The sequence below is a fragment of the Patella vulgata genome, chromosome 7 (assembly GCF_932274485.2).
Source record: "Patella vulgata chromosome 7, xgPatVulg1.2, whole genome shotgun sequence".
Classification (NCBI taxonomy): Eukaryota; Metazoa; Mollusca; class Gastropoda; family Patellidae; genus Patella; species Patella vulgata.
The window spans coordinates 59,601,513-59,614,331 of record NC_065885.2 but is presented as its reverse complement, the minus strand read 5'-3'; the positions used below and the strand labels follow the sequence as shown (position 1 = coordinate 59,614,331).

At 36.6% G+C, this 12,819-nt stretch overlaps 1 protein-coding gene across 2 annotated transcripts in view; it reads left to right on the top strand.

Annotated features, from left to right (window-relative positions):
• Positions 1-211: 211 nt before the first annotated feature.
• Positions 212-12,819, top strand: part of LOC126827500 (uncharacterized) — a 40,387-nt gene continuing 27,779 nt past the window's right edge. For both annotated transcript variants that reach the window (XM_050556900.2, XM_050556899.2), the window contains exons 1-2: positions 212-965; positions 8,399-8,496. In XM_050556900.2, the coding sequence (XP_050412857.2) occupies positions 833-965; positions 8,399-8,496 (231 nt within the window). In that variant the 5' untranslated portion in view covers positions 212-832. The remainder of the gene's footprint in view (positions 966-8,398; positions 8,497-12,819) is intronic.

The window sequence follows — 12,819 nt, the reverse complement described above, 5'->3', positions numbered from 1 at the left end:
TTAGAACTGGTTATTGTCAAGTGTTGATATGATATGATTGTATGTATATGATCGGTGATCGCTGGGTTGAAATCAATATATCGATCCATTGTTAGATTGTGTATCGACGATCGTGAGTCAATCGACTGATTGATTTCTATCAATATTATACATATAAATATATATAGGTGGGTTGGACTTATATGTCATTTAATATCCAGTTAGCACACAGTCAACATCGGAGAGATATTCACTTAGGTTTGAATTATTGGAGATGTTAGACCAACTTAATATATTTCTGCTCATGTGACGTAAAACGGGATACTTGTGACGTTGGAACTTGTGGCTTGGACATGGTAGAACAGATTAAAGATCAACTCTAATTCTAGAGGGGATCAACTAGTCCTGAATTTATCGGATAACTAACAACTTTTAAGTATATCAACTTATTTAAGACCAAGGATATACTTGTTAAAACTCACCTGTGTCGTGGACAATAAGGTAGAAAATCTTTCAAACATTTCAAGAACAAATAAAACGTGATTGATTGCTTCATCTTTGTGGCGGACACATCGAACTTTTTATTATTGCATAGAGACTTTTTATTTTAACGGAATTAAAATTGTTTGTGTGTTTTGTTGAAGTTGATAATTGTGATCCGATGTGTGTTTAACGTCCGCTTTAACATTATATACAAATCTATGTTCATGCAAGATACGGTATCTGCCTGAATATTTACAAAAAAACAACACGTTCAAACAAGAGTACATTATGATTTTTCAAACCGGTTAAAATCAATGGAAAGCATCATCTGTGACGTCAACGCACACCACCCGCTAATGACGTCATCTGAATGACACGTCACAAAATGAATGGAATAAGTTTACCACCGATTCCTGGGGCAGCGGCTAGTTCCAGACCCACATCTTCCAGTAGTAGTACCGGAAGTACATCATTTACACTGGTGCCTCGAGTCTATTATACTCGTAAGTTTTATTAAAAAAATTTTTTTTTGCAAACGTTACACCGTCCATCCAAAATTGTCAGCTGTCTCATCTTTCCAAATAAATGATAATTGATTTTATAAAGTGTAAACAGGCTCCGCTTTGCCCCCCCCCCCCCCCAAAAAAAAAACCCCAAAAAACAAACAAAACGCGCATTACATTTAAGGGACATTGGGTAAGATTAGATAAAGAGCCGATAGTTCTTGCTATAATAGATAAAAATAGATAATGAAAACAGAATATGCTGAAAATTTCAGTCAGATTGCTTCACTCTCAACCGAAATATTGGCGATTAAATTTTAGGCTAGCCTCGATTGTTTGTTACGATAATAAACATTTTTACGTTAATTCATCCACCACAAACCGTATTCCAATCCGTTAAATATCGCAGGCTAACGATGGCATCGAGAGTTGATTATTGTTTAAATAAAATAAGTTCATTAATGTCTAATTGATAATTTAGATAACATTTCAGGCCTACAGAAAGACCCGCAATAGGCAGATTTCGCTCTTGCATAATGTACGTTTAAAGGGACAATAACACTCTTGCTGGCTTGACAGCTCCAGAAAATAAAAAGTAGCCTTATTCTAAGTACTAGATGTATTAGTGTCCTACCTGTTGTGTAAATTATCCATTAAATCCTATTTTACTTGTCCAGAGGGTTCAAAAATATTTTTAAATCCATGTCACATTTGAAAAGCTTTACGTCAGGCTTTTCAAATCATTTAGTTGAATTTTCCAATATTTTAAATTAGGTGTGTTAAGATGAAATTTATATCATCAATTAATTGGAATATTGTAAAATAGTACAATTTGTTGACCAGAATAAAGATTGGGAAATATTATTCAGTTACAACCAGAGTGGTATTGAGCCTTTAAAGAGAGATCGTTAATGCATAACACCATCATACTAATCAGGGTTCCTGGGTTTTTTTTTATTTCATAAAGTACTTGGCTTGTCAGTACAGTATAGTGATATATGTATATTTATGTTCTGATATATGAAAGAATTAAAGAACACCCCGACGTCTTTAAAATATTTCAGAATTTACCTATTTGTATGTAAGCATATGGTGTTGTTGTTTTTTAGTATGTTTTAACTCTATATAATCATTTTAAAATATTAATGATAGGTAAAAAATAAATTTTCGAATTGTCTACATTTTTTTTAGTTTAAACTCTATATAATCATTTTAAAATATTAATGATAGGTAAAAAATAAATTTTCGAATTGTCTACATTTTTTTTAGTTTTAACTCTATATAATCATTTTAAATATTAATGATAGGTAAAAAATAAATTTTCGAATTGTCTACATTTTTTTTAGTTTTAACTCTATATAATCATTCTAAAAATTCATGATAGGTAAAAAATAAATTTTCGAATTGACGGCCATATTCAAATTAGATTGTATGCCAAATTTGAGACAAGTCTGCGGCATATAAACGTTTTATATTTTAATTAAAGTCCGACATAAAATTTAAATATAGTGTTTAAGACTCAGCGTGTGACTTGCGGTATCGGTTGCTGCTTCCGGTCTGAATAGCGGGATTGTACTGTAATTTATTGGGTGAGAATGAGAATGCCTCTTCAGATCGGACCAGTTCACGACTACGTGAGAAAAGTACTTCGGCTGTTGGACTTGCCATTCATGATGAAACATATACCACGATTAATTTCCTGAATTACCTCTTTCAATGTTGATTAGTGAGTAATTTGTGTAAAAACAGCATCGATTTCTACCTGACTGATTGTCTTTTTATTGGTTCCATTATCTCGGTGAAGTCGTTAAATGGCGAGTTAGTATGGTTGTAATTTACTGAAAACCAGAAATTGTTTGCGAATTAATGCGAATAACTTCTTGTGAAGGCTTAAAATGACACCCACTCTTTGATTCGGTCAAAATTAATATTGCTGCCATTATTGCATTTCAGGTTGTAATTTACTGCAAAAACATGAATTATTTGCAACATAATATTAATGCGAATAACTTAAAATGGCGCCTACTCTTTGATTCGGGCAAAATTAATATTGCTGCCATTATTGCATTTCAGGTTGTAATTTACTGAAAAAACATGAATTATTTGCAACATAATATTAATGCGAATAACTTAAAATGGCGCCTACTATTTGATTCGGGCAAAATTAATATTGCTGACATTATTGCATTTTATTTTGTAATTAACTAAAAAACCGGACTTGTTTGCAACATAATATTATTAACGCGAATAACGTCTTGTGAATACTTAAATGGAGTCCACTCTTTGATTAGGTCAAAATTAATATTGTTGACATTTTTGCATTTTTATTTTGTAATTTACTGAAAAACCGGAATTGTTTGCGACAATTTTATTAATGCGAATTACGTCTTGTAAATACTTAAAATGGCACCCACCCTTTGATTCGGTCAAAATTAATATTGCTAACATTATTGCATTTTATTTTGTAATTTACTGAAAAACCGGAATTGTTTGCGACATATTATTAATGCGAATTACGTCTTGTAAATACTTAAAATGTCACCCACTCTTTGATTCGGTCAAAATTGATATTGTTGCATCTTAGGTTGAATTTACTGAAAAACATGAATTGTTCGCGACATATAATTAATGCGAACGAAGACTTGCCAATATTTCAAATGATTTGCTGATTGTGAATGAGTTGACGCCCCTTTTACGCTAAAATTAAGACATTGTTCCAAATAATTTAGTGATTATCATATAGAACGAGAGAGAGTGAGAGAGAGAGAGAGAGAGAGAGAGAGAGGGGAGGGATAGAGAGAGAGAGGGGAGAGGGATAGAGAGAATGGGGTTTAACGTGAACTCGACACAAACTATGTCATTTCGGGACTAACATATGATTTAATTTTATTTCAATAATTCGCTTGCGCGTACGGGGTCTTTAGCAGTGGGAGGAAACTATATAGGAAGAACACCCCACATATTTAGAATAAAGACATTAATACCCCTAGATTAGCATGATGCATACCAATTTCTGAAAGTCGCAACTACGGCCCAATATCATAGCTACCAAAAATACTACATGTATTAGATAACGTAATGGCTTGATATAAACTCCCTTCTAACATAATCCAATAAACGAACGTTGTCCAAGTTAGTGTTTAAAAAGGTTTGATATAAGTGTAAAATAAATACACTAGTGACTTAGATGTTATCAATAAAATTATTGTAGGTCAATACAAATGGGAGAGAAAGAGAGAGGCAGGGGGGGGGGGGTGAACACGCAAACTAAGCCATTCTAGCAGGCGACGCCACCCCTTGTCACGTACGACCTGGGAATCGAAACCAAGCCACTTGACTCAAGGAAAGACCGTATAATCTAGAATTCCAATAGGGTTGGAGGGTTCTTTTACGTGCACCCTATGTGTACACGGGCAGATCTTGGTTTTACGTACCATCCGAATGACTAGAATGTAGACGCAACCTATGAAAAGTAAGAACCAGACTTGAAAAATTCCGGTTCCTACTCGTTCCAAGCTGAGATCGAACCCGGTAGATTGTAATTGAGAGCCCCGTGTCCTGCCCACTCGACCAACACGTACCCTTTGATACAAATTAAAAAGGTACCCCCACTTTAATGTAAATATATGTTAATGGCGCCCACTTGATATGTTGATATTGGATAGTCTTAAAGTCTGTGTGCGTCATTTTTCTTTTTCAAAAAATATCAAATTTTCAACCGCTTAAACACACATTATGCAAGAGCTGAATCTGCCTATTGCAGGTCTTTCTTTAGGCCTGAAATGTTTTCTAAATTATTAATTAGACATTAGTTAACTTATCCAGACCATAATCAACTATCGATGGCATCGCTAGGCTGCGATATTTATTGGATTAGGTTCCGATTTGCTGTTCGACTTAGATTCATAATTAAATCATAAAATGGATAATCGAGACTATGTTTTTTTTTATCCTACCGACTATAGTAATGATGATCGAGGCTAGCCCCAATATTCAATCACTAAAATCTCGGTTCATAGTCGATCAATTTGACTGAAATTTTCAGCAAATTCCCTTTACAGTATCTAGTTTTTAACTATTATAGTGAGAACTGTCAGCTCTTTATCTAATCTCCCATAATATATCTTTAATCCACGCTAAAAATGTACTTCTTTAACAAATTTTTATTAAGAAAACAGAATCAAAATATCAACAGCAGATATTCGGATTAAAAAGAAACCCAGCGAAAATCATATTTGGTGTTAGCTTTTGACCATATCCCGTTTTTATCGTCAATTCATCAAATCTTTTTAATATTAAACGCAACTGAATCATCTTTTGATTGATATTACTATTGGAGATTCAACTTTCACCTTGTTGTAGTTTGTCAGGGATTCAAAGTCCCGCAAATGATGTTCTGGGTCTTTAAGTATTGCTCTACGGGCTGTCAGTTATCAGGATGATATATTCAGATGGTGCCATATACCGTGTGCGAGGCAGACAATGCTTACTCTTTGTTTTACTTTTATATTTAAAGATACATTATGGGAGATTCGATAACGAGTTGGCAGTTCTCACTATAATAGTTAAAAACTAGATAATGTGAAGGCAATTTGCTGAAAATTTCATTCAAATAGATCCACTATGAACCGAGAACAAAGCGGTTGAAATTTCCGGCTAGCCTTGGTCATCATTACTAAAGTCAGTACGGTAAACAGCATAGTCTCGATTATCCATTTAATCGTTAAATCGTGAAGGAAAGTTATGCAGTAAATCGGCTCATAATCCACTAGAGATCGCATACTAGCGATGCCATCTAGAGTTGATTATGGTCTGGATAGGTTAATTAATGTCTAATTAATAATTTAGATAACATTTCAGGCCAAAAGAAAGACCTGCAATAGACAGATTTAGCTCTTGTATAATGTATGTTTAAGTAAATGTAATACTCCCATGCAGACCAAAATATCACGAATCGATATTCAAATAGTACAAAGAAACAATATCAAAATGACAGTCAACAAATTTATGTTCGCAAAAACTTAATTATTTAAAATTTTGAAAAATATTTAATATTATCCATTCTCCATTATCCATTTAATATTTTATTAATTCCCTTTGAACCCGAGCGGTTGGGGGTCCGACCTTGACATTGTAATGTCCACAATACGTGTGGTCTGTCTTCCGGTCACTGCCATCACTCTTGTACGTTCAGACGTTAGACTTCCGGACAATAATTTTTAGTATGACTAGCATCACACGGTGGAATATTAGAGATATTGGCCCTAGTGTGAAAATTCCTAGTTTCGCTCTTGTCATTGAACACCTTGACGATTCATTAAATAATCTATTTCCGTAACGACATTGCAAAGATACTGTATTTTGATTGTATGGTATGTTTGTTTGACACCCCCCTGGAGCTTGTCCTTGACACGTTCTGTTTTTACAAGTGTTAAACCGGATCAAGAGTACAGTAGAAACAAACACTACTATTGTCCGAACATCAAGTGTTAAACCGGATCAAAAGAACACTCGAAACAAACAGTACTATTGTCCGAACATCAACCAAATTCTTTAATCTCAAAGTCAATTTGATTTCTAACTAAAAAGACAAACTTTTTAAACCGGCCATTCCACATGTTCTTGTTGTTTAGTTTTTTTGGTCTCTTCTTCACGTAAAACATCAACGTGTTGCTGTTTCCGGTTGACCACCAGGGATGGGTCAGTCGACATTTAGAACAAAACTTGTTGAAGTTTGAAATATTTAGTCTTTGTTCGTGTTACTTGAGGCATGTCTAGTTTCACTACCAAATTCAAGTCTCGACAAACTAGCCCCTGTTTCGGTCATTCAGACAGCATTCCTCATAATGTCTTGACAAAATTTAAACCAATATTTGGAAATTATCTCTGAAAATGCACCGAGTGAGTGGATTGTCGAGAAATGGACCATACTGAACTTAGGCTGTCTGTCTGTCTACAGTTAGCTTCTTTTAAAAACAGACACTAAGCTAGTTGACCGACATTTAAGTCCTAAATCGACGATTTTAGTCGAAAACTCTAAGTGTACTTCGATAATTTTGAAAAGTATTTATTTCGCTTTATTGAATTCAAATATTTAGTTAGTCTTTGTACATAACAGATGTGAAACGGAGCAGAACCGCATTGCTAAACAATATACTTATTTTTGGATATGGCGGCCATTTAGGGCAGAGATCTATTCTCAAAGTACAGGGCCCTTATTGACGAAAACTTAAACTAAGATACAATTGAAATTTTAAGAAATACTGCAATTCGATTGGCTGACCAGTAAAATCAATTTGCATATATCCAATGAAGTTGCAGTATTTCTTAAAATTTCGGTTGTAACTTAGTTTAAGTTTTCGTGAATAAGGGCCCTGGAGATAGTTTTCTGTGTGCAGAATGTGTCTACTCGTCAAGGAATATTTTATGTGCGCGCCATATCCATATACGCACACAGGTGAGCCTCGAATTTTCGTACCACCCAAACAACTAGGCGCTTTATAATAGCCAGGTCATCCTTGGTGTATAGATGGTATAATCGTTAAGTACAATTTTTAGCAGCCTCTGTTCTATCATGAAAATGGGCCCTGTTTTGTGACAGAGAGAGAAAGGGAGAAAGAGGGAGAGATGAAATGAAATGAAATGAAATGGGGTTTAACGTCCTACTGTTCTGCTTCTCTACTGGGCTAATAAAGAGGGGCATACGCCATACAGTGTGCTATGAGGGAAATTTTGCCCGGACAGCGGCACTACGGTCTACTCTTATATCGAATTCCAACTGTCAAGGGATCTTTTACGTGTACGCCAATGTGTACACGGGACCTCGGTTTTTGGTCCCCTCCGAACGACTAGACAGCTATCCTTGTCAGGCCCTCAGTCCTGCATCACGGACAAGGGGGAACCACGCCGGAAAATCTGGATGAACTTTCTCGGTCAATGCAGGGATCGAACACCCGAACTCCAGGCTAGCGAGCCAGCGTCTTACCCACTTAGCCACGTGATCCCCAAGACAGAGAGAGAGAAATGGGGTTTAACGTCCACTCGACACAAACTAGGTAATTTCGGGACTAACACATGGTTCAATTTTATTTCAATAATTCGTTTGCGCGTAGGGGTCTTAAGCAGTGGGAGGAAACCGGAGGACCCGGAGAAAACCCACGAGGATGGACAGGTGATCCTACTCCTTGTCACATACAACCGGGGATTCGAAACCCCGCCAGTTGACTCAATGACAGACCGTATGATACAGCGCACGTGCTAACCATTCAGCCACCCAACCCCCCGGTTTTGTGTTAGATACTCGTTCACAATTCATTCATTCATTCATTCATTCATTGAATAAAAATAAACCAATTCATTCATTCATTGAATATAAATAAACCACCGCCATATTGCAGTGCTTGGTATTTATAAGTTTTATTTGATATTTTCAGAACACAATGTGTTTAAACGAGCTGCGGGAGCCACTCCTGTACCCAGAGCCAATGGCCGTTTACCCCCTTTACGTCACGGCGGCCATAATCGAGGCAGGGTAAGTATAAATTATTCTTGCATTGGGCTATTATTAGACGAACTTTCCGAAGACCCGCAAACAACCTCATCAGTATAGTTACAGAAACACCCACAGCCAATATCCCGAGGAGTTTAAAATTAAAAATGATGTTTTCGTTTCTGCCATGAAATATTGAAAACAAAATGAAAGTTATAAGTTATTTTTATTTTTCTTGGTGAGAAACATAGTCCACTCACAATAAACGTGATTTAAAAGCAAATACACTATATTATTATTTATTATTATTTATTATCATTGTAAATTTTTATAGCGCACAACTTCCACGACTAAGTGCTCACGTGCGCTTTATAAAATATGATACAGAAATTAAACATATATACATTATGCAAGAGCTAAATTTGCCTATTGCAGGTCTTTCTTTGGGCCTAAAATATTATCTAAATTATTAATTAGACATTAATTAACTTATCCAGATCATAATCAACTCTCGATGGCATCGGATCTCTCCGATATTAAATAGATTAGAACAGTTCAGCCCTATTTTGATTTAAGCTAAAAATGGAGGAGCGAGACTTAGCTTCGATCAACCAGTACGGTGGTTGAAATTATTGCACACGTCTTATCGAACCGTCAAAGGCTAATATCTTTGCTCGCAATAGTGTAATTTGAATGAGATTTTCAAATTATTCATTTTACATTATCTATTTTCGAACTATTATAGCAAGAATGACTAGGACTAGCTCTTTATCTAAATCTTACATAATGTATCTTTAAATATACAAGTAAAATAACTAAACCAAAATACAAATAAGACATACATGTAAGCTTTGAAATTAATTTCAAATCTTATAAACTATGGATACTGTTACATTAAAATGATATATCACCGAGAAAAAACCTGTAAGAATAAGTGAGGCACTTCACATTTTTCTTAACGCCAACGATGAACAGGTTATAATATCTTAAAGTAGTTTGTTTCAGGGGCTTGAACAAAAAATGAACATAATTTATATGTGTAATATAATATGATTGGAAAGTTGTGCTGTGTCATATTTCGAGGAGAACTTCGTGCTTTATCGTTCTTAATCAGATATGAATAATATATACAGCATTTAGCAATCTGATTAGAATACAGATCTATATTTCGTTTCGTTTTTTTTATACTTTCGATGACCTACACTACATTAAGATCTGACAGGTTGTAGCGATAGGTCACGTCAGAGGTCAGACATTTGATTAACCAATCAGCATTGATGTTACTAGTGGATTACCCACAGTTCCGTGCAAAACACACCTAAAGCTCGCCGTAACAGGCCATCCAGAACACGTCAATGATAACAACTCTTCTAGATCCTAGTGTAGTAAAGACAAGTAAAACGAAATTTTGAACTATAAAAACGAAACGAAATAGGATCTGTGTTTTAATCAGATTGAGCATTTAGAACATGAAATGAAAGGAAATGTGGTTTAACGTCCTACTGTTCTCCTCCAACTGGGCTAATGAAGACGGGCATACACCATATAGTGTGCTATGAGGGAAATTTTGCCCTGACAGCGGCACTACGGCCTACTCTTATATCGAGTTCCAACTGCCAAGGGATCTTTTACGTGCACGCCAATGTGTACACGGGACCTCGGTTTTTCGTCCCATCCGAACGACTAGACAGCTGTCCTTGTCAGGCCCCCGTCCTGCACAGCATTTACAAGTAAATTGTCTACAGCAACAATGTTAGAAATAGAACACGTACTTAGTATAGACAGTGTCGGGCATTAATTCAGGCTTTGTCAGGCCACCGTTCCTGTGGTTGCCTGTTATCTTGTCCGGTACAGATGGGTCTTATTTCATCCAATCCAATATTATTACAGCCTGGATGGGGATAATAATAATGAAATGAATCCTTCGGTAAATTTATGACCTCCATCATCGGGACATATTCTGGAAAGTGGGACTTTATGTCCATATGATGGAGGTCGTAAATTTACCGGGTAGCCATTGTTTACCTGCTTATAGACATCGTTAGTGGGAGTCTTCATTATCCCAGTCAGTACAGAACAGTAGTCTGCGTTGGTGTGGATGTATAGAATAATAGTCAGAACCTTGTTTAAAAATCACAAAACACGAGTTAATTCCCTTTACCCGTGATGATATTTAGTAATGGTCTGTAACAACAGGTGGAAACTTGGGAACCTGGAGAAAACCCACGTCTACTCAACACTAACTGGGTTATTTCGGAACTGACATATCGTAAGAGAGAATTACGCCAGGGGTTAAATGACGTCGCATGATCATTGCGTCGTTAATCTGAACTAGACGTAAACTGCGGACAGTGATGAAAATGAGAGATAGAGGGGCAATGTGTGTGTGTGGGGAGAGAGAGAGAGAGAGAGAGAGAGAGAGGGGGGGGCTGGAGAGAGAAGGAGAGGGGGCGTCTACTCGACACAAACTAGACCATTTCGAGTCTACACATGGTTCAATTTTATTTCAATAATTCGCCTGCGCGTAGGGGTCTTTAGCAGTGAGAAGAAACTCGAAAACCCGGTGAAAACCGAAAAGGTTGGACAGGCGAGAGCGACAGAGATGGATAAACGTTGTACGGTTGTTTGTCCGTATATAACACCTATAAAACATCGTCATTATCGACAAAATTTAAGATTTATAAGCGACAATTAGTTAAATCAATAGGTAAATGGCGTCGTTGATTAATTTAAGCTATTTGATTAAGTTAATATATAATCGGGATTGTACATTGTATTAAGAAAGAGATATTTCAAATGGATTAGAGTAGATTAAGAGTGTAAAGGTCGTTTATTGGTACTCTCCAATAGTCCGAATAGTGTTGGCCTTATGCTGTGCATTTGTCCTCACGGAAACGGTGATACCAGCTCTCTCTCTCTCTCTCTCTCTCTCTCCCTCTCTCGTCTTCACAGTTTAAGGGAATGAATGAGATATTTTTAATTTGATAAGGATTAGTAAATTCAGAATATAAAGCTCATTGACTAGTTACACTTTTGTTCGAACTTTAACCTCGTGTTGTTGGGTAGCAATCCTATATGCTTTAATCTGTTGACTCACTGCACTCACTGACATGTAATCTACAACCGATACATATAGAAATTGGGTTTAACGTCCTACGTTAGTGCGAAATGAAATGTAATGGGGTTTAACGCCCTACTGTTCTGCTCCTACTGGGCATACACCATACAGTGTGTTACAAGAGGAAATTCTGCCCGGACAGAACCGTAATTACGCCTATTCCCCGTCGAATTCCAACTGTCAAGGCATACTAAACTTAGGCTGTCTGTATACAATAAGCTCCGCTTGAGAACAGACACTAAGCTAGTCTGCCGACATTTTAATTCCTAAATCGACGATAGTCGAAAACTCTAAGTTTACGTGGATAATTTTTAGAAATATTTATTCCGCTTCAATTTAATATCACTGAAAAAGTTTATTTAGTCTTTGTGTATATGGCAGATATGGACTTGGTAGAACAACATTACAAAATAGTATACCAATTTTTTAATATGGCGGCCATTTGGGGCAGAGATCAAGGGTTCATTTTTACTTGCACGCCAACGTGTACAGGGGAGTTTGGTTTGTCGACCAATCCCAACGACTAGACACTCTCTATCCCAGCCCCGTCCGACACCTCTTGACAAGCGGACAGCACGCTGGAATATCCCGGAGAACTTTCTCGACTACTTCTGCAACCGAACCCCGTACCTCGTGCAGTGGACCAACCTCGTGGGTTTTCTCCGGGTCATCCGGTTTCCTCCCACTGCTAAAGACCCCTACGCGCAAGCGAATTATTGAAATAAAATTGTACCAAATGTTAGTCCCGAAATGACCTAGTTGTGTCGAGTGGACGTTAAACCCCATTTCTCTCTCTCTCTCTCTCTCTCTCTCTCTCTCTCTCTCTCGTGCAGTGGGCCAGCGCTTCACTCACCGAGTAAACGTAACCGTGAATTGTGACGCTTACCACATTGATCAATATTTACAAGTATATCAAATATCGTACATTATCAGAATCCAGTGTTTACTATATAAAAATAGTTCGAAAGACGATCTTTAAGGTTAGATAAAACAATTATAAAGTTGATCAGTTAGATCACAAACACGTTTTTGCATTTAACTAAAAAAAATACAAATATTATTTAAACTCAAGTCAGTTTGTTAAAGGAGATGTAACACGATAGCCATAATAATACACCGCCATTGTAAAGGGGTGTGTTCCTTAGGTTAACATAGCAAAATAGTATGTAAAGGGAGAGAGAGGGAGAGAGAAATGGGGTTTAACGTACACTCGACACAAACTAGGTCATTTCGGGACCCGGAGAAAA